We start from the raw sequence: 26,849 nt of genomic DNA on the forward strand, positions 1-26,849 counted from the left end.
TAGCATGTTTTTGTGGCTTCGATGTACTTTGCAGCTATCAAGGAAAAAGTCCCAACCAAATGTTCTGTTACAATATCAAAAATGAAAAAGATGCACTTATCAAGTAATTTCATAACGCTGATGCTCGAACCATTGATCTGCCATACAGCATCACAAAAAACACTGAGGCTATTGTTTGAGTCCTGAAGAAAGACCTACTATCAGTGATTTTAACAGTGTAATACAATCCACCGTTTTCAAGCTGACACACACCGATTTCACAAAGGCAATTTTGAAGACTATTATACAGGGGAGTGCTGAAGACAGAGAGAGAGGTGAGATTGGATGACAGAAGGTTCAAAAACATCAAAGGAGAACTGATGATGTTCTTTGTTCTCTCTCTTAAGCTGCAGAAATAAATAGCCTGAGGTGAAATGTCAGCATATGAAATTACTTGACAATCTTGCCTTCTTGTGTGGTTCGGTCTTCTATTGTGTATCCAGTGAGCTCCTATTGTGCGGCGTTCCATGATTTGCCTGCTGAGGTCAGATAGTGAATGAACAAAGATGAGAGATGTCAGGGCAATTCAGGTGCCAACCAATCTGAAATATGGGTGTGTTCACATTGCATATTCTTCTAGAGCTTCAGATGGGCTTCATTAATTTGTGTATGGTGATCAGGAATACTAAAGATGTTCATATTGAAATCTTAAGTAACATTGGGTTTGGATTGTAGACTTGGAAATCAGAACTTAGTTTGCGGCATTGTTGGGATCTCTTCTGAAACTGGAGACATTGTAAGATTTATTTTTCTCAGGAAAAATCATTGAAATACATGAGAGTTAGGTCATGTTCACACAACAATGATTGCACAGTAGGGGAGAGCAGAGGCGAAAGTACCTTTTTAAAAGGTAATGCTAAGTTATAAATATACCTGACTATGACCTTTTTAATATGTAAGTGCAAATATATTTTGTTGTTTATCTTTGCAAAAAATCATTAAATTACATTTTCATTTAAAATTTCATTTTTATCAAATGTTTCAAAAGCAACTCCAAGTGGAACTCCATTTAAATCTGATTTCTTTTTATTTTGAAAAACTCTGAGAAGGCAAACTTCAGGATGTGTTACAGCACTAACCTATAGTTTGATCACACATGAAACCAGAAACACAACACATTATAAGAAAAAAATTACCGCTTTTGGAATTAAATTTCTTTACGCAGCGATTGCCAACAAAACAAAGATATTTTATGCAGTTTTACTTACCGCTTGCTACTCATGACCTGATTAGGACTGCCCCATTTTAACGGACGTGTGAACGAAAAACTTTCCGAAACTTCTACAATCCCGGGCAAAGTGCATTCGGCACATAAATACTTTGTTATACATCCAACTGCTTTTTGACATTTTGCCTATGTTTAGCATGAGGAATTCAACTCTTAAACGGTGTTAATAAGTCAGAATGCATTTAATAGCTTTAAATCCCACCTAAAAGTTTCTCCACTGCATTTTTTAAGATTTCGGATAGCACAAAGTTGTCTAAATGATGCCCATTCACACGGATCCACAAAAAAAAGACTAAAAACACTGCATTATGTATGCCAGGCCAGTAGTTGGTGATGTTACTTTGTATCGAAACACTATGCACCTACACTGAAAATTGTAAGTTACCTGGGCCCGGTTCCCCGATAACGCTCACTCTTAGCACGCTAAGAAGACTTAAGTTGTTTGTGTTCCTAAGTGTGTTCTCCGAAGTGTCCCTTAGGAAGCTTCTTAACACGCTGCCTCTAAGTTCGATGAACAAAGGCGCTGTCCCAAGTGAAGGTGCTGAATTATTTGGGATCGATTGCTCAGGGATCGATTTTCCACTTCACGCGAAGGTGCATTACAGCATTAAGAAAGACAACATGTCCTATACAAATGAAACATTCCTCAAATTATTCCAGTGACATTTATTTTTAACATAGTTTAAGTTATCCGTAAAATAAAGACTATTAATTAAATTGTCAGTAATAAACGTCAGGATAAACGAACCGGTTATCCCTCGCTAATCATCCACCCTCCTTATCCCGTTATGCCACTTGTGGCGCATTGGTTTACCGACTTTTAAAAATTATGTAATACACTTTTATACTAATGGTAGGGTACTTTACAATCAGATTGGCAAGCAGCTGCAGTTACTTCTGTTTAATGCGGTATTGAGTGCCATTGGTTAATGTTTTCAATAAAAAGCAACCTATCTACAATGAAAAGAGAGAGAGAGAGAGAGAGAGAGAGAGAGAGAGAGAGAGGGAGAGAGAGAGAGAGAGAGAGAGAGATACAGAATATTGTCTGAGAAGATCCAGCAGCTCCATAATGAGTTGTCTTGGGAAGCGAATTTATTTTAATATAGCCACGTCAGGCAAAATCAAAAGGGTGTTGCCTATTAAAAAATTGGCATGGACTAAACGGCTCCGCAGCCGGTGTTATGTCGAAGTCTGTTCCCCCTATATGTTTCCCTTTAGTGTAGTGTTTTTTATAGCATTTTTATCATATTATATGTTTATTCTTCATTGAAAGTTTTAATGGCTACTGAGATGTAAATGTGTGCATTTATATAATGTATCTTTATTGTTCAATTCTTTTTACTGTATGATTCATATTATATGTATAATACATTTTTATTATGTATGCAAACATAACATTTTCAAAACAAACAGTAGAGAAAAAAAGAAAAAGACAGGCTATATGTTAAAAGACATACCCTAATATAAAACTGTCAAATGTATGAAATATTTAATAAATTTTATTATAGACCCCTTTATCACCCACGTCACTGTGACGTCACCGCTCTAGCTGGAGGCAAAAAATAAGTAGGAACTCTAGCCGGCGCGCTAAAAGTTTGAGTTTTTGACTTTAAAACGTCATCTTGTTGTGTTCTTGGCTGCCAGATTAGAAGGAACCGCACTTTTGGTTCAAAAATAAAGTTTTACCGGATCCCGGCAGACATTTCTTCACAGAAATCAAGAAGACGTTTGTGGTTGAATGCAATACGGCATACAGACTAGACGGAGACGATCATAAATAATACTCGTGTTTGCAGTGCACACTTCATATCAGGTAAAATAATCTATGCATATGTACTGTTGTGTTTATCTAGTACAAATCAGCAAGTTTCTGTTTTATAGGTGAAAAGTTGCCAACCGCGCTATTGTTTAGCTTAAATGTTAAACAAACATACAGCGATAGATGTGTATGCCATCGTTTGAATAGTCTCTTAAAATAATACACATTGCTAATCATAGTTAGCCCGGTGATAGGTTACATAAGACAGTAAGCCTAGACAAAATTACCCAAATCTACCTGAAAGTAATTAATATGTTGTCTAGGAAATATCTAAAACCTGGTTAAAATCGCAAGAGTTAATTTACAAAAATACCTGTCACGGTCCCGCAGAATCAATGACTGTACATATTCGGACAGATCCGAAACTTCTTCTGCATCCATGTTTAATAAATCCCTCCTAAAACGTGCTAGTTTAAGCTTGTCAACATAGCCTCTGCGGCTCTTTCTGCCTCCAGCTAAGCCCCGCCCACACAAATATGTCACATTGTTTACCAACTGTAAAAGGGTCTATAGAATACATGATATTATTGCTTTTTAACCAATTCAAATCTTTCTAAATAAATGATAAATGTAACGTGATGAAAAGGCTATAAACATAGAGGGAACAAACTTTGATGGGGAACAAACTTCGACACAACACAGCACACACACACACACACACACACATAGTTTCACAGACAAGGCTTAAGGCTAGCCCTAGACTAAGACACATGTCTTTCAACAAAAAATAAGTTGCACTGACAGATCTTAAAATATCCCAGTGGCATTGATTTGTCTCAAGACACACCCCAATAACATCTTTTTCTAAGGCATGTTTATAAAAAATGCTTAAAGAGCACCAATTATGCTAATAAATGAGCACGTTAGCACGTTATTGTAATATCCCATAGTACATACATGTTATTAAAACTTGAACTAATGCACTGTGAGTCTTATAAATTGCTTACATACCTCACCGATTTCCCACTGTCTGGAAAACGCTCGGTTTAGTTCCTGTCTCCGCCTCCCAAAATGTCTAGTGTATTCGGATTGGTCAGATGACTACTCAACTGTTATTGGTCAACTGGGTTCGGTGTGTGTTTGAAAGGTTACGCCCCTGACTACGCGTGGGTTTTCCGGTTCTGACTGAGAGTCACAGGCAACGTAAACAAGCGCTATATTTCTCTATAAACGATGGTGTCTGTACTGCCTTACCACTTCAAGCTCGATCCAGAGAGTTCAGACGGCGTTACGATATAAACGATCTCCGTCAATTAACGCGATTGGATTTAACTTTTTTAGGTGTCCTTAGCTCTGCCAGAATGCTAAACGAAGACGAAAATGTGTTGCAAAGACATCCAAAAGGTAATTATAACGTACTACATTACTTTGCAAACTATATGGAAACACCAAATGTAGCACATAGAAAGTATTTTTTGAAATGATTATAAAACTATTTCACTTATTAACATTATTTACTATAGTAAACTTTATTAAAAAAGCCTGCTTACATACTATATTACTGTGCAAACTATATGGAAACACCAAATGTAGCACATAGAAAGTATTTGTTGAAATGATTATAAAACTATTTCATTTGTTAACATTATTTTACTATAGTAAACTGCACACTAAAAACTCCTGGGTCAAAAACAACCCATAATGGGTTATTTTTGACCCAACTCCTGGGTTAAAAAGGGACCAACTAATTTCTGGGTTATTTCAACCCAGAAAAATGGGTTATTCTTTTTGACCCAACTTCTGGGTTAAATACCTGACCCAACTTCTGGGTTAAAATAACCCAAAATTGTAGTTAATATAACCCAACTTCTGGGTCAAAAGAACAACCCCAATATCTGGGTGGAAAAACCCAGAAATTAGTAGATCCTTTTTAACCAAAGGTCAAAGATAACCTAAATTGTGTAACTATGGCACTATGCCTTATTTCAGAAAAGAAAAATTCAGACACTTACACACTTCAAGCAGTTTTAAATTTTTATTGGATTCAATTAAATTCTATATAAAAATGCACACTTGAACCTATTTATTTTAGGTCACACTGTAATAACATTAGAAAGGGAAAATAGAATAATAAACAACTCTCAAACATTCTCTCTCACACATTTGACAACATTCAATAATTGGATTGAACTTGAGGCTTTAAGTCTTCAAACATTGGTTGTGTGCAGCTTGAGATCTCCCAGAGGGGAACGGCTTCGATTGCTGAAGGTATTCCACTAGTGGCGGCCGGTGACTTCTTTATTCGAGGATGCTCGATGCAAAGTTCGTCACAACATGTATGTAGCTTGTCATGTGTGTGGTTTGTAATTTTAAAATATGTGTTCTGCCCATTGAGAGATCCTGTGTGCATCACGTGTCATGTCAAAATATGTTCCTGCTGCAGACGCATTTAAAGGGTTTATGATAAAACAGATGCTCGCGTTTGCCAGATACTCGCATAATCTCATGCATAATAGGAGTTTACTGTTAAGGAAGTGTCTGGCGTGTATTTTAGAAACATGAGCTCTTTTATCATAAACGGTTTTGACGCGTGTGCAGCAGGCACTTATTTTGACAAAACACGTGGTGCACACAGGATCTCTCGACACGCAGGACACATATTTTGGAAAAGGGAACCACACACGTGACAATCTGAACACTTATTTTGAATTAGCGCATCTTTGGATGAGCAGTTACGAGCCGCCACTGTATTCCACCATATTTGTTCCAACCTAAAACAGACAGAGACAGAAAGATATAAAGTGAATATTGTGTAGAACGTAAATTGTAAGCAAGATAATAGACTACCAGTTTGTGTTATAATGCTGATACTAACTGTACAAGGAAGCCAAATGAGCTGTGGTTCTTAATTGGTGTCTTCATTTTGAGTGGGTACAAGAAAATGTGGGTTGAGAACCACCGAGTAATAAAACTTAACATCTTTAACTTAACTTTTTAGTCAGATTGCTACCTTAGATGGCATCGCCCAAAACTGAAATACAACTGCGAGGATGCCGAGGAACCTTGAAGTTGTTTTTTTAAACCAGGATTCACCCTTTAGCTTCCACATGAAACATGTCCCTTGTATAGCCTTCTTTCACATGAACAGTATAGTTATAGAATTAAGAATATTCTCTCTCAGAGTAGTGCTGAGAAACTGGTCCATTGTACTTACAGACATTTGGTGTATGAACGCTGTCAGGGACTCTTCAGTTGAATGCCGGATAGTCTTCTTCTCAACCCTGTAGATGGCCTGTAAATGATGACAGAATTTTCATTTTTGGGTGAACTATCCCTTTAAGCCCTATTAAAGAAAAAGTATTTCAATATTTTACTATGTTCTTACCTTAACTTAGACAAAATAATACATCCTTTTTTCTATGCATGCAGTTCATCTTTGTACAGCGCGTTATTAATGCATTTAGTCTAGCCCCATTCATTCCTTAGGATCCAAACAGGGGTGAATTTAGAAGCCACCAAGCACTTCCATGTGTTCCCTATTTAAAGACTGTTACATGAGTAGTTACACCAGTAAATATAGTGGCACTAAATATTTTTTTAAGCTGATAAAAATGAGAACTATATTGTATGGCGGAAGATCACTTAGTTTGCAGCACTTTGACCTCTGGTGCAGTAACATCATCACTCATCACACTGATTTTGAAAAAGATGAGAGAGTTCACAGGAGTGATGTTACTGCACCAGAGGTCAAAGTGCTGCAAACTAAGTGCTCTTCCGCCATACAATATAGTTCTAATTTTTTAATCCGCTTAAAATATCGTCACCTCTTATTTTGTGCCACCATACTTACTCGTGTAAATACTCATGTAACAGTCTTTAAATAGGGAAAACATGGAAGTGTTTTGTTGCTTCTAAATTCATCCCTGTTTGGATCCTAAGGAATGAATGGGGCTAGACTAAATGCTAACACATTCACGACATGCTGTACACGATGTACTGCACGCATTAAAAAGACAGGGATGTATTATTTTGTCTAAGTTGATGTAAAAACATAGTAAAATATTGAAAAACGGTGTAGTTTTCCTTTAAAGAAAAATGTTTCGGTATAGAGAGATGATTTGAGGGCAATAAGAGTAAAAAGCTCACCTCAAAAATGTCTCTGTCAGCTCAAACAGCCGCCACTCAGTTAACTTATCAGTGACAAAGCTGTCCATTTAAAAAGACCTGGAGAAAACATATAGAGGTTAGCAACAATTTGAAGACTTGACCTGCTTCTTTAAATCTCACTACTTCAGCCAGTAGAGCACTGTATAATATTATAAGCATGGTGCAGCTGGTAAACATAACTCAAAGCAACGCAACGGTTGGTTTTGCCGGTTGTTGATGAGTAACAGCTGTGAGTGATCACAACACGCTTAAGCAGCCACATCACAGGATAATAAGTGAACAGTGTCCCAATGTCAAGTGAGCTAAATTCCTTACCAGTGCCCGAACCTGTGTACATGATAAACTGATTCACGACCTCGGGAGCTAGGGAACGAAGAGACACAGGGTACAGTATGCGTGTGTACCGGCGTCACCATTTTGCGTCTGTCTGCGGCGCCGAGCGCCATGTACATAGTTTTAAATTTACACTTATTTGTCTCAAATTCGTCGTTAATGTATATACGGACTTCACCATGTGCTGTAATGTACATTAAATTTTACATTCATTTACAGAAATGAGCTACTTTCATTAAAATTGGTTGATATTGGATTTTCAGGTGATATCCTAAATTCATTCAGTTTACGGACGCTCTGAGGTAAAGTGTTCAGACTGCAGACTCAGCAACGATTGTATCATAACATAGTACTGATATATCTTAATTCCATAATGTCCTTAAACATAACAATATTGCTGGCCATAATCTGAGAAAGTGCGGGATACCTCGAGTGGTCTTATATACGGCGCGGCGCTTCTCGTCCGGTGTTCCCCCTTAACCCCCTTAACGTTGCACGAAGTCATAGCTGCCCTGTACTTATCGTATTTTTACCGGTATTATAACAATGAGATAAGCAACGGGGACATGGACACAGAAAGTTTACGTTACATTGACACTTAAAATACTTGCTTACCTTGAATACACAACGAAGAAGCCCAGGCCAAAACGGATCGAGCGCGCCGCGAACTCCGGTGACAGTTATTTCAATCGACTGTTGTGAGAAAATTCCAGAACAGCGGGGGGCGGGGCGTTAACCCAGAACATGGGTTAACCTTTGAAAAATAACCCAGAAACCCAAACAACCCAGGAATTGGGTCAAAATATTAGCCCTATAACCCAGAAAATGGTTACTCTCTGAAAAAATAACCCATAATTTTAACCCAACACAAATAACCCAGAATATGGGTTGAAGAAATAACCCAGGAGTTTTTAGAGTGTGTATTATAAAAGACTGTTTACATACTATATCACTGTGCAAACTATATGGAAACACCAAATGTAGCACAAAGAAAGTATTAATTGAAATGAATGTTCTACATTATTTCACTATGGGAAACTTTATTATGAAAAACTGCTTACTTATAAGTGCTATGTTTTTACTTATTAGGTTTTAAGGAGAATGCAACAGGTTCCAGGGCCTCTTACCTGCGTGATTCATCATCCAGGTTTTGCACAAATTGTCTAAATCCCTACACACAGAACATTTATTGTACCGACTATAAGCCTTTGAGGTGCAGGACTAGATTAAGTTTTATTACATTTTTAAACCAATAACACTAAAGTATCATTATAGTAACAAAATACCCAAAAGAACAAAAGATGTAACTTTAAAGAAAATATAATAGTCAGTCAAAAGTTTTATTTATTTATTACAAATATATATTTAAATGTTAAACAATATACAAATAAACATACTTTAGTAACCATATTGTGCTCTTCTTTCAAAAATTTTTCAATTCATTTCTTACAGCTATCTATTCAGATAAATGGCATATCAAAGCTTTGTCAGCTGGTGCTATTTAAGACGACACTATAAGGTTATCATCCTGTCGTGTGTTGTTCTCCAGATACGCTTGGAGCTTCCTGATCAGATCGGTCACAATTTTGGCTTTCGATGACCCCTGCACTGAAGATGGCATGCAATCACGTCCTCCTTTGAAGGTCTCTCAAACTGTGATGCCAGGTCCATTGGAATCGGGGTTTCCTTCAGCTTATCTTCAAATACCTCATCAAACACAAGCCTGATCACATCCTCCACATAACTGTAGAAATATTGCAGTCAATAAATCTTTTGTTTTGATCATTTATTTCCCTGCTTCATACATTAAGTTTTTAATTATGAATGTATTTGAAATAAAACATTACTGCTTACGGTATGTCACTTGTGTGTTTTGGGAACATAGCCTTGTACTTTCCCTCCTGCTTTTGTTACGGCTTGGTGACATTGTAATGGATGGCTGCAAGGTACAAATACCTGTAAAATATAAACAAGCAATTAATTTATTGTAAAAGTAAATACTACTTTATTTAACAAAGTTACTAAAATACTTATATACCTGCACAGCATTCCAATAAATGAGAAAATCAAAAAATTTTTGCTGCAAATCTGAAATCTCAGGCTACGGACGGCAAAGGCATCCACTGATGATGGTGATGGAAACATTGTGAAACGATGCTACTGCCTGGGTTCCTATGATTATGCAGAGAAAAAAAACTTTGTCATCATCAGTTATACATCTAAGACTGGTAGTGGTTTCACTAGCTAAATACATCATGTGTGTTACACACCTTTGCTCCTCATATGCCAGTCTGACTCCTTGTACTGTGTGTTATGATGTTGCATGCTTGCATACAGTGTAGAAGGATGTGTACAGCTGCGAATCTAAGATATAGACAAATAAAACAAACATGTATTCAGTCAAAAAGACATATTATAACAATAGAGTACCATGACTGTAAATCGTTAGACTATTCATTAAAACGTTAATGTATTACATATTCCATGGCCCAACATTAGCAACACACATTACGTGTTTACTTCGTTTCAAAATCTAAGAAAGCTTCAAGTAAATACAACAGTAAAATACATATAACTTTAAACAAATCATCTGTACTTAGAGTTTCTTGAGTTTGATCATGAGAACAAATTTTACTGGTAACAGTTTAGCTGGCATTTGTATTTGTATTTAGCTTAGCAACTTAGCAAGTTTGTAAACATGTCTAAACCAACATCGATAAAAAAAAACGATAGTCTGCATAATTCAACATACACGTGTGTAAATATGGTACGTTGTTTATGAAATACAGTATTACAACACAAGACAATTAGCTTGCAAGCTTAGCTCTACACGCACATTATGTTAATCTCCGGTTACGTAACGTACAGTAAAAGGCAAATAATAAACGTGAATACTTACAGCCTGTGATCCAGAAGTGCACAGTAATCCAACTTTCAAGAGGAGACCTCGCGCAAATCCAGCTTTGGTTCATGAGAAGCAGTTATTGTGAAAACTCCGTGAACAACTTCTGACTGGATTTTTCCGGAACCGTATTAAACATGATGTCCTCTGTGTAAGTCCATAAAGTGCTATTTTGCCCTCGCATCTAAAGAGACAGCGTCTACTCGAGAGATTTAATCGCTTAAACAATGAAACAAGAGTTTGCAAACAGAGTAAAAGCAGGGACTCCCAACCTCCGCCATTTTAGCTCTCTTCTGACTCGACGCTCCCCACCCTCGTCTTTGAGGGCGTACCCAAGAAAAGCAGAGAGGGCTGAACTATGATAATGTTGGTCTTATCTACGTCACTAATCCCAGGAAGTAAACTGTTGCCTACAATCCGAGTGTTTTTTGTAGTCCTCGAACGTTAGAGACGATAACTCGCGTCATCGTTTTCTTTGAGGTATGTACTTTTTGAATATCGTTAGCATGTACTAATGCACACTTACACACAAAAGGATGTTTAAAAACGTGTATCCCATAATAGGTGCTCTTTAAACATCTTAATTTAACTAAGGTCTAGTCCTGGCTTTAGCTAAGTCTTGTCTGTGAAAGTACAGTAGGCCGTAGACTGCAAGCCAGAAAATTACAATTTTGATGTCATGGCATCTTTAATGCTCGGCTTTGTCTAAAGGTATGTGTGTCCTAAAGGTCAGAAAAGTTTGTGTGAAGACTGCACAACCCAACGCTCTCAGCATGCAGACCGGTCTACATTTAAGCAAACGCATAACAACAAGCTCCGCAAAAGCCTTTTCACAGCCAACCAACAGCACTTTACAGCTCTCAAAGAAGCATTACACTATTTTTACCTCACCTCTGATTAACAGTGCTACTAATATAGCAGAAAAGTGTATCATGATGAAGTCAAATGATGTGAATGGGTCAGTAGGGAGGAGCACTCAGTGGTGAGCGTGCCGCTGGAGAAAGACACGGCACTGATGGCTGCTTGACAAGGTGGTTGCTATGGTAACAGCACCACTCAACATCCCAAAGGACAAGCGCATCAGAAGTGCTCTCCAGCAGACGAGAGGTGAAATAAATAAAAAGCGAAATGGAGGTGGGCGGTGTGGGACCGAGCAATGGGGCAGGTGTGTTATGTTCACTTAATAATAAGTAGATGCCATGCGTCCCGCTTGCTGTACTACTGACAGCGCCGACTGACATGTTATTGAATTGTGATTGGAGCGCGATGGCGTGGGTTTGAAACTTCTTTTGAATAGGGAGTCAAAAGTGGCTTTATTAATTTGAAAGACTAAACCAGGAGAGCGTGCGATACTAATTTAAGAACCAAACGGAGGCTGAAAGCCAAGATCGAAAAATAGTAATACAAAAAACTTAAGATTATTGAAATGTGCAAGCTATACTGTTTAGTTGGGGGGGGGGGGGGGTGCATGTGCACACGTAAGAACACTTATAAATCAGAGCCGACTCATACCGGCAGCTTCGTCGACCGGGAACAGTAATAACTTTCCCCACAGCGAGCTTTGGTGACTTCACGTTCCTTTCAAAAGTGTTCATTTTCAGGACCTGCAGCTCCATACAAGGTTGTTCTGCCTGTCGCTTTCGGTGGGAGAAAATTGAGTGAAAATAATCTCTGGCCTGTCAGGTCAGTACTCCTTCAGATGGCTATAGATGGCAGTGTCTCATTTCCCAAGAGCCACTGTTGATGGACTTTTAGCGGTCTGCCCAGGGAGAACGTCCACCGAAGAGTACAAATCCAAAGTGACAGTTCTTTCCACCTGAACATAGATGGTTCTCCGCTTCATTTACAGAGGAGCTAGCAGACCTGAGCTTTGGTAAAGGTCAATGCAAGGCAGTCTGGGAAACAGCTATATGAAGCAATTCATGTAAATAGATCATTTTGAATCGCAGAGGAAGCAGCCAGTGTCTTTCAACACTCCGTAATAAAAGCATTATTTTCAGTATGACTGGCAGAGCTGGAAGACGTTATGTAAGGAATAATGTATAGGCAGTCGGTTGTTGTCTCAGAAATAATCCCAGACAGTGTGATCAGACAGGGCTTATTTCGCGATAACAACTGTCTGTCTGTCTGTACATTATCCCGCTTATTACACAGCTATTTATCTCATAAGGAAGGTAAGGAACATTAAATATTATTTTGAAATATTTTATTAGCTCATTTTTAACGAATTCAGACCTTCCAATGAGGAAAACCTGTTTACTTTCAGTTTTAAAGGGACATTCCACTTTTTTTGAAAATTTGCTAATTTTCCAGCTCCCCTAGAGTTAAACATTTGATTCTTACCGTTTTGGAATTCATTCAGCTGATATCTGGGTCTGGCGCTAGCACTTTTAGCATAGCTTAGCACAATCCATTGAATCTGATTAGACCATTAGCATTGTGCTAAAAAAATAACCAAAGAGTTTTGATATTTTTCCTATTTAAAACTTAACTCCTTTGTAGAGACATCATGTCCTAAGACCGACGGAAAATTTAAAGTTGTGATTTTCTAGGCAGATATGGCTAGGAACTATACTCTTAAAGTGGCGTAATAATCAGGGGCTTTGCTGATGTAACAGGGCTGCAGCAGGCATAGTGATATTACGCAGTGCCCGAAAATAGTCCCCTTGGTTAATTCAATAGCAGGGTATTATTTTCGGCCAGTGCATAATATCACTACGCCTGCTGCAGCAATGTTACGGCAGCAAAGTTCTTGATTATTATGCTGGAATGAGAGTATAGTTCCTAGACATATCTGCCTAGAAAATCGCTACTTTTAAGTTTCCGTCAGTCTTAGTACACGATGTAACTACAGAAGAGTCAAGTTTTAAAAAGGAAAAATATCGAAAAATATCTTTGGTTATTTTTTGTGTGATGTTAATGGTCTAATCAGATTTAATGTATTGTGCTAAGCTATGCTAAAAGTGCTAGCGCCAGACCCAGAGATCGGCTAAATGGATTCCAAAACGGTAAGAATTAGATGTTTAACTCTAGGGGAGCTGGAAAATGAGCATATTTTCAAAAAAAGTGGAATGTCCCTTTAAGATAAGACAAGATGTTCAAATGTCACAAACACACTATTTGTTCTAATCATTTGTAAATATAATGTCATATGTTGTTAAAAGACATATTTATATTTAATGTTGTGTAATATTAAAATCTACGGAGCACCGTAGAGGACATGGAGCAAAAATTAAATTAAGTTTAGTTTCGCATGTTCACGTGAAACTGTCCCGCAAGCACGTGAAGCTACCGCGCGAGCACGTGAAAGTTTAACGTGGGCGCACGATAGTTTCACGTGAGCACACGAAACTAAACTTTAAAAAAAATTCTGCACATGAAGGTTTTGCGTGAGCACATGAAAGTATCACGTGAACACATGAAAGTTTCACGTGAGCACATTAAACTAAACTTTAGATTTTTTTACTCCAATGTCACCTTAGGGGCTCGGTAAAAATCCGGGTAACCGTGTGTTATAATTTTTGAGCTGTTGTTATCTGGAAATAGCAAACCTTCAAATGTCGCAACTAGCCAATCAGAATCAAGCATTCCAATGGGTCGTATAATAAAAAAATGCTTAGATATGCATCTGCTTTTGGGATAAAATAACCAAACTCATTGCTAAGCCTTGGAAAGGTGAAAGACACATATGATGGGGTTAAATAATGAGAGTCCAAACATACAAACAGTAATGTAATTGAAATCATGAATATAACTACAAGGCCTTACATTTACAGCAGTTCTCATATACAATCACATACAGTATAAGCATCACCCGGCGATGTGATAAACAGAGAAATTATGCAAATGCGAAAGTGAACTTGTTATAAAAAGACCCTCTATAACTGTTTGATAAACAAAATGTACGAATATTCGTGAAGACACACTGAAAAATATATCTACTGTACATGGGATAGGAGCCATTTCAACAGTACTGTAGTTAATTGTATTACTTGAAATTCACATGACGTGTGCTTGATATAGATACATCCAATTATTATGAAGGAAGAAATTAAAGACTTTGGTCAAAGCAAATAAATACATAAGTTAATGCCAATCTATAATTTTTATCAGGCATACGGATGATGCGTTTTAATGGGCGTCATGGATTACGATGTTATGATCATTTACAACTCGATCACAGCAGCTGACTACCACTAGAGTTTGGCACGTGAGCTAGTTCAGTTAAGACAGTCTCTTGGGCCTCGGCTCCACCTAGTGGAGTGGAGGACAACAGGTGGGCGGCTCTAGTGTGGATGATAGGCAGACCTAACTGGTGGAGTCTCCCGTTCACTCCTGTCCATAATGAAGACATTCACAGTGACTGGCTGGATCAGCGCCAACCTTTGCCTGTTAGTTTGCTGTCCCCCTTCCAACCTCATCTGTGGGCTTCTCGCCTGAAAATACAAAAGATAAAACAAATTCTACATATTTGATAGTTTTCTTTATGCGTTTTTTTATGCATTTGCCAGATTATATGAACGCTCTAAAGGCACACAAGTAAACACAACATGCAGTTTTTAAATGAAGGTTTTTATTATAAAGGGAAAACAATTTGTGGATAATGGCTCTCACTGTGGTTCGCTGGAGTCCCAAAGCTTTAGAAATGGTTTTATAAGCTTTTCCAGACTGATAGATCTCAATTACTTTCTTTTTCATTTGTTCCTGAATTTTTTTGGATCTCAACATGATGCTGTGTAGCTTTCAAGGATCTTTTGGTCTACTTCACTTTGTCAGGCAGGTCCCATAAAAAGTTTTACTTTAACACAGAGAGGGGGGGGGCTATGTGTTTGGATTTTGTTTTCCCTTCATGTTTAAAACTTCATGTTTTGTTTACTTGTGTTATCTTTGATTAATATTTATATTTGTTTGATGATCTAAAACATAAAAGTGTGACAACCTTGCAAAAAAATCAGGAAGGGGGCCAGTTTGTGTGTTCCCTGAAAATTAAACTGATGAGCTTACTTGCATCCTGGGCCTGTTTGGCTCTTGGATCATCTGTTGGGCTCAGATCATCCGGGGGCCAACGCAGTTCACCGCTCTCCACCTCCCCACTCTCAGTGGGCTCCACCACGATAGACGGCAGACGTTTGGAAAGCTTAGGGATCCGCTCATGGGAATCTGGAAAGATCTGTCACATGGGAACCAAAATATTTATGTAACTTGCAAAATGAAATAGTTTATTTGAAGAGTTTATTTTTAGCAATACATTTGTGCCATGCCTGCACTCAAAATGGTACAAAAAATGGTACGAGGGAAACGTTCCAATATGTACTATTTAGGCAAAGATATGTAGGCCTATACATTTGATACCAACATGTACATGTGAGCTACTAATATGCACTCTTTAGTTACAAAGTAACTACAAATGTTTCATATCATGTTAAAATCTTCAATAATATTGACTTTTGATTGCAGCATTTGCAAATCTAAGATCAGTTTGTGACAATGTTGAGATTTCATCTGAAACTCTAATGGAGACTTCTGGGTCTTTTTCTCAGAAGAAATATCTGAGACACAAGAGGCAAAAAGTTTACATTTTCACTCAATTTAATCTTATTAATGTCTAGAAGAAATAACTGAAATTAAGGAAGTATCATCTGTGATTTTTCTTATGGAACAGCAGTTAAAAATCATGTTTTTCAGCAGGGTTAAAATGTAAAAAAAGATTTGTTATTTCAACGTAAACATTTTAGTGTTCACGCTGCATTGAAATTTTGAGTTAATTCAACTAATATTTATAAAGGAAAACACCACAGTTTTTCAATATTTTACTATTTTCTTACGTCAGCTTAGACAAATTAATACATCCCTATCTTTTTTCAATGCGTGCACTTTTAATCTTTGTACAGCGCTTCGTGAATGTGTTAGCATTTAGCCAGCCCCATTCATTCCTTAGGATCCAAACAGGGATGAATTTAGAAGCAACCAAACACTATGTTTTCCCTATTTAAATACTGTTACATGAGTAGTTACACGAGTAAGTATAGTGGCACAAAATAAAACTTTTGTTTGGAGTCATAGGAATGAATGGGGCTAGGCTAAATGCTAACACATTCATGAAGCGCTGTACAAAGATTAAAAGTGCATGCATTGAAAAAAGATATGTATGTATTAATTCATCTAAGTTGAGATAAGAACATAGTAAAATATTGAAAAACGGTGGTGTTTTCCTTTAAGGCATAATTTTAAGACAGGACAAACACTTTATTTAAGTTGAAATAACAAATCAACACTCAGGTTTAATCTAAACATGATTCAAATACTTCAATACTAAAATGTAGCTGTGAATATTTTGTGTATTTCCGTTATATGCAAACAGTGCTGGTTTCCTAGGCAATGATTTCTAAAAGGAGTAAATATATATTTATGAAAGCTCTCTCAAGCATGTTCACCCAGCAGTTGTATCAAGTGCTGCTTGATGGATCTCTATTAATGAGATGTTTGGCATTCACCTCACGCCATGCCTGATTCCTACTGCCATGGCACAGCCTTGTTTAGAGTTCATGAGAGTGGGATATGACTCACGTTATGTATGATATTGCCCCCGAATTGCAGTAAAGTAGGAACAAGAGTGTCTTAAGTGTGTGTGTCTGTATGTGTGTGATCATGAGCCATGAATCGAGAACATCAACAGTGAAGAAGGATGTGAAAGGTTTATGAAAAAAAAAATGTTATATGTCCATGTCTTGCTACATGTTTTTATGGTATTGTACTTGCAATATTTAAATACTTTTGGCTTTTGCATCTGAGCTCTCTAAATACCTGACAAGCCTTTTAAGAACGAAGAACTCAATAATTTCAAATGTGTAAAACTTGCCATTTTCCAGGGTCTTCCACTATAAATGGCACATTTTCAAACCTTCTCTTCTGCATTTTTTTACCCTCTGTCCATAGCTGTTTTGAATGCAGAAACACATCATGTCTGTACGTCCCCTCGCTGTTTTTCACCTCTGCTTGCTCTACAGCAGCTCTGTGCACATACAAACTGACAGCATAAATACAGCTTTGGCCAGAGTGTGCATGTGACAGCCCTGTCGTCTGGCCCGATGCTCTGCGGCACTGGCTTTAGGCCGTCCTTATTGTGCATTGGCATGTTGGTATACACGACATTGAAAGAATCCACTGCTGGCTGACACGACATGAGCGAATGACAGATTGATACACGGGATTCATTCAGCAGTTATATAATGGCACTTCACATCCTGTGATACAGAAAGGATAATGATGATCTTTTCCTGAAAAGATTATGACCTTTCCAGTCTCTCTCTCGTGTATCTGTGAGGAATCTGAATGCATCCAGGCTTCATGAACAGGCAAGCATCAGATTGGCTTTTTGCAATGATGTCGGCAAAATGAAAGAAAAGCTAATCAGGCTGAAATAATGGAGGTGAATTAGATCCTGTATACAGCATCCTATCACAGTCATCAGGTAACCAGAGAGGACGGGTTGGTTGTTTGTGTGTACATGATAAAAAAACATATTAAATTAAATTAAAATGTGCATATAGCTTAAATAACACTTTTATATCATACTTTCCAGCAGTATTGGGGAAAGTTACTTTTAAAAGTAATGCATTACAATATTAAGTTACTCCCAAAAAAAGTAACTAATTGCGTTACTTAGTTACTTTTCATGGAAGGTAATGCTTACGTTACTTTTTAGTTACTTTTGCGTTACTTTTTCTTTGCTGAGGTTTGATCTCTTTCAAGCCTTGCAGGTGTTTTTTATGACCGAAAAGTTCTGCATTCAGAAATTGCATATTTCATTACAAAAATGTCGAGCTCTGGCCTGCCATCTGGGTTTCTGATTCAAAGTGTTCCCACACAGGTGTGTACGCATAGAGTGCATAATGTGACTACATTTAGTTTAAATTAGTACATCATTTTTTTAATCAAATTAATTAAACTGAAAAGTAACTTGCATTACTTTTTTAAAAAAGTAAATCAAATATTAATATGTATATTTAAAAAGTAATGCATTACTTTACTTGTTACTTCAGAAAAGTAATATTATTTCGTAATGCATGTTACTTGTAATGCGTTACCCCCAACTTACCACAAGTAAAAAATGGAGGCCGAATTTTAATAAATGAAGCTTTTTAATTTTTCAACAAATAGTAAAAGGACCATTGACCTCAAGACCTCAAAACATTATGGGCCCTATCTTGCACCCAGCGCAATTGACTTTGTCAGTGATGCATGTATCATTCGTATTTTGCACCGGCGCACAGGTTTTTCCCTCCACAGACGCAAAAAAGGAGGCGTGTTGCGGCGCAAACCATCCCTGATGCTATTTTGCAGTTTCAAAAAACAATTGCGCCACTGACCAAAAAAAACTAGTCTAAAGTCAGTGGCGCGTTGCGCGTGGTTCATTATGCTATTTTAAGGGCGCATGCTTGACCATAATGTATAGCGTGCACAACGCGCACACACTTTGCTTATCTAATCTACACAGATGCAACAATTATTTTTGCAAATCATAAATTGTTACAATAAAAAATATTAACACATGAGATAAGGGAAATTATAGTGGTGAGCATTGTGGTGATAGTTTTTATTTATTGTGTGGCTGCGTTAAAAAATTCTCAAGCAAATAACGATTAAAATATTTTCATAAGTTTGTTGTGTGGCTGTATTATTTTATGTAAATAATAATTAAAATGTTTTCATAAGAAACCTTAATGTATGTGAACTTGATTTGTAAGAGTACTTTGGGGTTGGACCTTGCTTGCATTTCTTGGGTCCGATTTCAAAGCCCCCAAACACTTTCAGCGGTGAGGGTGGACGCAGCGATGTCCTCTGCTGGCGTCAGGTGCTGTGTAGAGGCAGATCCACCTCCCGTTACACGGCGTGCCCGATTTATGCTGGCAAGCTTGGGATTCCCCCGTCTCCTGACATCATTGTAGCGCTTGGCGCAACAATGGGGATGCAAGCTGATGAGACTGTGGCTATTTCCTCTCACGCCTGTTTAACCTACACTGATTTGGGGGGGTTTCTCCTATCCCCATACAAAACAACTTCTCTGTCTTTGACTGCTCTTACAAGAACGTGGGTCTCCTCGGCTGTGAACCGCTCCTGGCGTGCGCCTGGTAAATCCGTCATAATAATAGCAACCAGCCATGGAACTTGCGCCCTTGCGTTTAAAGGGAATGTTGGATAGCGTTCTGATTGGTTTATTTGACGTTACACCCAAACCACACCTATGAATAATGAACCTACTTCAGACCAACCCCTTATTGATTTGCGCCTGGCGCAAGAGTTATTTATCCTGCCGGGAAAATAGCAACATCGCCCAAGATCCGCCCACAAACTCACTTGCGCTTTGCGCTTCGCACTTGCATTTCAGATCGTTAAAATAGGGCCCTATATGTTTTTTATTATTCATTTTAAATGAAATTTGCAACCAATGGGTCTCATTTACTAAGCATGCGTACACACGAGTGAAATGTGCATACGGATGTTTTCAAATCAAATCATGTTTTACAATGGTTTAAAAAACAGATTTTTTTTAGAAACCAATACATACAAAGAACAATTCCCGCACACTAACTGCTTGCTGAAATTTTTTTTAATGAAAGTTACGAATTTTCAGTAAGCAGTTTGTGTGCCGGAATTGTTCTTTGTATATTTTGAGACTTTTTGTCGTCTCCTACGCACCTATCCATTTACTTCAGGTGTGCGACGCTAATTTGTTTGAGAAACCAATACATAAAATGATCCGAAAAGATGCATGAAAGAAATGGACTGGCTTATCATATGCATAGAAAATTGAACTTATGTATGTATTGCACAACTTTTCAAAAGACATGCTATTTATATGCATTTCATGAAACTAGCTTATTGTCATAACTTTATAAGAATTCAAGTATGTTATGCAAGATAATGCTTTACAGAGAATTTGTGCCTCTGCCTCAAAAAAGTCATGGGACACCAAAGTGTACCAATTTTTGGCATGCATCATAAAAATGCTCACCTGAAAAGAGATGCTCTGTTCCTCAGACGCACCGGTCACACTAAAATCTCCCACTGCCGTTTCACAGCTGTTTATCACCTCCGTCATACTGCCCAGTGACACACTTGAACCTGCAAGAGTCAAGAGGAAGTGAATTTACACTCTGACAGTGGCACTAGATCTATTCATTTGCTTATGAATGAGGAAGAGACTTTTGAGTTTTGATTCATTTGAGCCACCTGCATGTGATAACCACAGCTGGGTCATTTCCTCATCTATGAAAAGCTTCTGCCAAAAGCTTCCAGCCAATCCATGCCAACACACCAGGTCCGGTTTTTGAAAAGTTCGTTATTCAAATCATCTTTTCGACAATTTTTGAAGAAAAAGACTTTCGCACTCAGCTGTAGTCTGATTCACTCTCAATGTGAAACTCATCTGGGTGATGAAAACTTAATGGTGCTGAGCATTCAGTTGCAAGTTTTGGTGCCACTTTGAAAAACCAGGTCATTCTGTTTAGTTTGTAGAACCAAGAAATCTTTGATCTAGCTGGTGAACATTTAAAATCAACAATTCAAAAAATAATAATAATAAAACAGATGGGGGTGCTTACATTTACACAAATGTTGCACATGTAGGATCAGCTTCTTTTAGTGAGTCGCACAAATATTTGTCTGTCACAGATTTACGAACTGCTAGATTCGGCTGTAAAAAAATAACCTCCTTGCCCTGGTATTTATTTTTCTGATCTAGATGCATCTACAATGAGCTGTATGTAGGTCTTTGACTGTATTAAATAGAAAATACTAATATAATCATAGATATTAAGGAATCATGCTAAGTTCACGTATCTGTTTCTCTGAAAAACAATGCTGTAGCCATTTGTTTTTTCTTTTAATATATCGCAATGTCTGTTTTTGTTTTGTTTTGTGATTCTGCCCATTACCAATTTACCCAATAGCGTATTTCGACAGCTTGGTTGCCAGTTATCGCTGTTCCTTAAATAAGTCTGCATTGGCCCATAAATGTGATCTTGGGTGAAGGAAACCTCCATAATGAGCCACAGATTGAGTTTCAAAAGGGGCATTTCACAAGACTTTTTTAAGATGTCAAATAAATCTTTGATGTCCCCAGAGTACATATGTGAAGATTTAGCTCAAAATATTATAGATAAGTTATTATAACATGTTAAAATTGTCACTTTGTAGGTGTGTGTGCAGAAATGTGCCATTTTGGGTGCGTCATTTACCATGCAAATGCTCTGATCTCTGTACTAAATGGCAGTGCCGTGGTTGGATAGTGCAGATTAAGGGGCAGTATTATCCCCTTCTGACATCATCAGGGGAGCCAAATTTCATTTACATATTTTTTCAGATGCTTGTGAAGAATGGTTTACCAAAACATTTTCTAGGCTGTTAAAAGCACTGGGGATCCAATTACAGGGTTTCCCGCAGCACTTTTCAGTTCGGGCGGCCCACCTAAGCTGGGATACCCTACCACCTTAACAAGGTCGTCAAAAAAAAAAATTTGCTGCACAAAAGCCGTCAAGTGCATCTCGGAGAATAGTGTGGACGCATTCACACTGCGAGCGGGCACGCGCCACATGGCCAAAATGAGAGAAAGACATGGTCCGTCAATGTCTGGAGGATAACTAGCCTGTTGATAAAACATTTAATTCATTAATAATCTAGTATTTGTTAATTTTCTGTCATAGTTTCTTCAAAATTTAGTTTTATTTGAGTGTTTTAAATAAAAATATTTTCATCATGATGCGTACGCCCCGCCCCTTTGATTACCACGCCCCCGGCCCACCCACCTGCATAACCCTACCACCTTAACTAACACATTTTCTGCGGGAAACCCTGAATTATAGCACTAAAACATGTAAGAATTCAGTTTTTCATGGTATGTCCCCTTTAAAAATCCACACGATTTGTAATTTGCATTGCAAATGTAAAAATCAGCAAATAAATATATGCTTTCCATCATCAGTTGCACTCCTGTGTCTGGCAACCCGAGAGGGGGGCAGGGAAAAGAATGTTTCCAATTTTTGGAATTTAGACTGCGGTACTAAGTTCAACCGCTAGAAGTCAATAGCTACGTTTACATGGTTTTGATAGGATTGATAACACTGATGAACGCTCAATAATGTGATCGGATTGATGTGCGTGTTTATACAGTATGGCACAAGCTTCAAATCAGAATTGATCATTTGACATGCGCACATTGCACAAACATAGTTTCAAACTGTTTCAAGATAGTCAAACACACATTTTTGGTTTAGATCAGTGGCGGCCAGTGACTTCTTTTTTGAGGGCGCATGATGCAAAGCTCGTCACAACATGTATGTAGCCCGTCATGTATGGCTCATCATTTCAAAATATGTTTGGCGGGTCATGTTAACTTATGTACATCACACTCTAAAAATGGCAGGGTTATTTTTGCCCCATAATGGGTAAATATTGGACAGAACTCATGCTGGGTTAAAAATGACCCAATGTTGTTATGCAACCATGGGCTATAATAACCAGCAATTGGGTTAACTCAACCCAGCATTGGGTCAATTTTAACCCAGCAGTGTGCTCTGTCCAATTTTTACCCATTATGGGTCAAAAATAACACAGCCATTTTTAGAGTGCACGCATGATGTCAGATTCAAGCCTGTTGTAGACGCTTCGAAGGGGTTTATGATAAAAGAGACGCTCGCGTTTGCCAGATACTCGCATAATCTCATGCGTAATCAGAGTTTAGTGTTAAGTTAGTGTCTCTCTAACGTGAGCGTCTCTTTTATCATAAATCCTTTTGATGCGTGTGCAGCAGGCACTTATTTTGACAAGACGCATGATGCACATGGTTCACATGACGCAACAAACACATATTTTGAATTTGTGCCCCTCCAAAGAGAAGCCACCGGCGGTGGTGCTTGCGTTTTCAAAATATGTGTTTGTTGCATCCTGTGAACCATGTGCATCATGTGTTCTGCCAAATTAAGTGCTTGTTGCACATGCGTCAAAACCGTTTATGATTAAAGAGAAGCTCACGTTCACAAAATACACGCAAGACACTCCCTTAACAGTAAACTCTGATTACGCATGAGATTATGCGAGTTTCTGGCAAACGCGAGCCTATCTTTTATCATAAACCCTTTAGACGCATCTGCAGCAGGCACTTATTTTGACAAGACACGTGATGCACATAGGATCTCTTGAAGCGCAAGATATTTTGAAAAAAGGAACCACACACATGACGGGCTACATACATGTTGTGACGAACTACGCATCGATCGCCCTCGAAAAAAGAAGTCACTGGCCGCCACTGGTCATCCTGGAGTGACCGGACAATGGTGTCTCATATCACTTCACAGAAGATTGCAAGGATATTAGGAAAATTTAGAAATGAAAAGTCACTTCATGTAACTTCCTTCAACAACACAAGCTCGTGTCTTTGTGTCATATGTCATTATTCTAATTCTACATCAATGCACATGCGCGTCTCAGTTTCAGTTATCAGTCCGAAGTGTTTACATGTCCTTTTGAGCAGATTAGCTCTTTTTATTCTGATCAACGATTTTCATTCGAATTGAACATATAAACCGATTACACACATACAGCTTCTTTACCTATGGACTAAAAAAAGTTTGGTGTAATTCTTCCCCAAAATCAATCTGAACTGCCACATGATCTGTCTGAAATCTGATGTGGAGCAGCTGATGGTCGTGGTGGTTCCTCAGCCCTCCACATGGCACATTCTGTATGCACGCCATCCTGTACGAATGACGAAGGCCGGGTGACTAAAATGGCCCTTTCCCATGAAAATCACGAATCCCATGAGAATCACGACACAGTGTTTGTTTAACTGAAAACATTGGGAAAACAGTGGGGGTTACCCTGGTACATGGCCAAACAGTTTGTTTCATCGTGTTTAAGCTAGTTATTCTTTCACAAAAAGTACTAAAATGATTAAGGATATCATGAAAAATACTGCAGGGGACAAATGTGTATGCATATATGCAAAAATCCTAGCTATCATATACCATCCACAGTATAAGGCTAAGTACTGACTGTCACTCTCCTAAACAAATTATGAATGATCTGATCCGATCTGATGAAAATAATTTTAAATGATCTGACAGACTTGCTATCATCTGATCATTTGCATGGATAAAACAAATATCCAACCAGTGCTGATCTGAGATAAGGCTGTGAGGAGACCACAGTGATGTTTCTTGTGTTGACAGGACAGAGAGCAGCAAAGCCCTAAAGTCGCATATGTGACATATAAAATGAGTTTATATGAGAAACCAGTGGTCTCGGTAGAAAGGATATTATACTGCCATTATCATTGCACTTCCATTTGGGAACTGCGTGACTCAAATAAATCAAAGCAAGGCGAAAAACAGTGGAAAAATTGTGAGTGAGCAGATGAAAGAAACTTGCAATATGCAGTAATATAAAAGAAAAGGGATTAAAGGCTAGAGAAAATGAAATGATAACTATTATGACCAAAGAAAGGTTAGTCTTTGTCTGATAAAACAGACCCACGACCAGGGATTTGACGTGATGTTATTAAAGTTCACAAAAGTTCAAAGTCCGACCGAGAAATTATTTGAGAAATAAATAAATAAACTTCACTAAAAGCACCATTCAGATTAATTAGTATCGCACAGATGCTGAATGGCAGACAGATAAAGAAACTAAAGCTGTTTATGTTCCCTCCCTTTAATGTTGGTTTAAAAACGGACTGATTATTCATGCTGGCTATTATGTTGATGGTGACCAGCACAAATGCACCTCACTCTGTGGACACCCGGATCCTTGTTAGCATTTTGCATTGGGGAAAGTGAGCGGCAAAGACAAAAGAGAACTCAAGTGCAGGATCAAAGGGCCGGGCATGTGCTCGGTGCCATTTATAGTCATACAAAGCACTGTGGAAACTCGGCCGCCACACAAAGACTTCATAATATGCTCATCAACATATTTGTAGAGGGGTAATCCCAATAGACATTGCAGGTGTTGTAGTCGCTGCACTTTTTAAGAAAGTCCCATGCTGTGAAAAACGCCCAGTGTACCTGTAATTTCTTTAACAGCGAAAAGATATGAATTATTTTTCAATCTTCCACCAATTAAAAGCATCTCGCTTTGCATGGCTCATTGTTTCTGGGTGAAAAATAGAGATGGTATCTGAATAATTTAATATGACTGGGTGCAAAGAGTTCACCTCTTTCCTGGTGGCATGGAAAATCTTACTCAAATCTAGGCAAATGAAAGGTACTCAACTGGCTAAAGCCGCAGTCGGCTTGAATCAACTGCAAAACCTCGCTGACGAGTTCAAAACTAAACATCAATAACAAACCACTCACAAGTAAATCCAACACGTCAAATAACAAGATGGCTGTAATAACCAACAACAACCGGAGCCTGATTACAAACCAACCACAAAACAAAGTCACACACAGGAAGAAAATACATAATAACATGGAAAGATGAAAACAACAGATGAATAAATAAACAAATGGGTTAGGATTACTCAAGATTATAAGAAATCATTTTTTATGCATACATGTGAAAAATCTAGCAAAGATATACATTCACCCTCATGCATTTATCAATCCCTATTATTCAAAATGACTCACAGTGCATTCAAGCTACAGTATATGCAGTTTTGCGTAATCAGATTTGCACTGTATGTGTTTTCCCTGGGATCGAACCAACGGACTTATAGCGCAACCATGCTTTACCAACTGAGCTACAGAAACAAGTTATAAAATACAGAAATAATAAAAGTGAGTACATTGTTTATCATATAAGAATGAAAGCAAAATCCATCTTTAATAACAAGAAATCAAGTTTGAATGCATACAACAATAATAAGCAAAAGTAATGATGAGAGACAATTTTCCAACCCAAAATGGCATTAAGAGCTAAGTTTTCCTACGTATTTCTGGTTTAAAAGCTTGAATTAGAATTTAACGTGACGTGTACAATTATTAAAAACATTAACGTTGCAAAAAACTTACTAATTTAAACATAGGGAGGCTTATAGGCATGCAAAATGTCTAACGTTATATCGTTATGTGATGAATGATTGACATCTTGCATTTGTTTAAAATCTTCGTACCTGTAGCCTTCAGAAGTACCCGTCCTCTGAGAAGCCCGTGACTGATGCGCTTTCCAGTGGATACAAGTAGTGTAGTAGACCAGAGTGAGATTTTCCCAGTCTGTTACCTCAGAGAGCGCACGACAGAGATCGCGACTGTAATTTCATGCGCAATCACCCAAGTCACAAGAGCACAACTGCGTGCGCACGCGAGCGCTCGCGTGTGAGAGAGAGAGAGAGAGAGAGAGAGAGAGAGAGAGAGAGAGAGAGAGAGAGAGAGAGAGAGAGAGAGAGAGAGAGAGAGAGAGAGAGAGAGAGATTTCTCTCTTGTTTA

At 38.1% G+C, this 26,849-nt stretch overlaps 1 protein-coding gene and 2 long non-coding RNA genes across 3 annotated transcripts; all 3 read right to left on the reverse strand.

Moving 5' to 3' along the window:
• Positions 1 to 5,064: 5,064 nt before the first annotated feature.
• Positions 5,065 to 8,435, reverse strand: LOC135739013 (uncharacterized). Its single transcript, XR_010528815.2, has 4 exons — positions 8,142 to 8,435; positions 7,173 to 7,250; positions 6,241 to 6,318; positions 5,065 to 5,797 (listed from the first exon to the last, which is right to left on the reverse strand). It is a non-coding gene; the product is annotated as an uncharacterized lncRNA (long non-coding RNA).
• Positions 8,436 to 9,130: 695 nt separating this feature from the next.
• On the reverse strand, positions 9,131 to 10,976 carry LOC135739014 (uncharacterized). Its single transcript, XR_010528816.2, has 5 exons — positions 10,426 to 10,976; positions 9,797 to 9,890; positions 9,565 to 9,698; positions 9,381 to 9,482; positions 9,131 to 9,270 (listed from the first exon to the last, which is right to left on the reverse strand). It is a non-coding gene; the product is annotated as an uncharacterized lncRNA (long non-coding RNA).
• A 3,171-nt stretch (positions 10,977 to 14,147) lies between these two features.
• On the reverse strand, positions 14,148 to 26,734 carry LOC135739015 (protein LBH). The gene is made up of 4 exons (XM_065257262.1): positions 26,537 to 26,734; positions 20,444 to 20,553; positions 15,433 to 15,598; positions 14,148 to 14,864 (listed from the first exon to the last, which is right to left on the reverse strand). The coding sequence occupies exons 2-4, from the start codon at positions 20,528 to 20,530 to the stop codon at positions 14,821 to 14,823; spliced, it is 297 nt and encodes a 98-aa protein (XP_065113334.1). The 5' UTR covers positions 20,531 to 20,553; positions 26,537 to 26,734; the 3' UTR covers positions 14,148 to 14,820.
• Between the last annotated feature and the right edge of the window lie 115 nt (positions 26,735 to 26,849).

This window comes from Paramisgurnus dabryanus, chromosome 12 (assembly GCF_030506205.2).
Source record: "Paramisgurnus dabryanus chromosome 12, PD_genome_1.1, whole genome shotgun sequence".
Taxonomy (NCBI): Eukaryota; Metazoa; Chordata; class Actinopteri; order Cypriniformes; family Cobitidae; genus Paramisgurnus; species Paramisgurnus dabryanus.

What these genes read in the sequence shown, in the direction of transcription:
- LOC135739015 (XM_065257262.1), bottom strand. Translation starts at nt 20,530, where the DNA reads ATGACGGAGGTGATAAACAGCTGTGAAACGGCAGTGGGAGATTTTAGT. An exon ending in AACAGAGCATCTCTTTTCAG is followed by an intron (nt 15,599 to 20,443) that starts GTGAGCATTTTT and finishes CCCATGTGACAG; the next exon opens with ATCTTTCCAGATTCCCATGA. An exon ending in CAAACAGGCCCAGGATGCAA is followed by an intron (nt 14,865 to 15,432) that starts GTAAGCTCATCA and finishes TTGTATTTTCAG; the next exon opens with GCGAGAAGCCCACAGATGAG.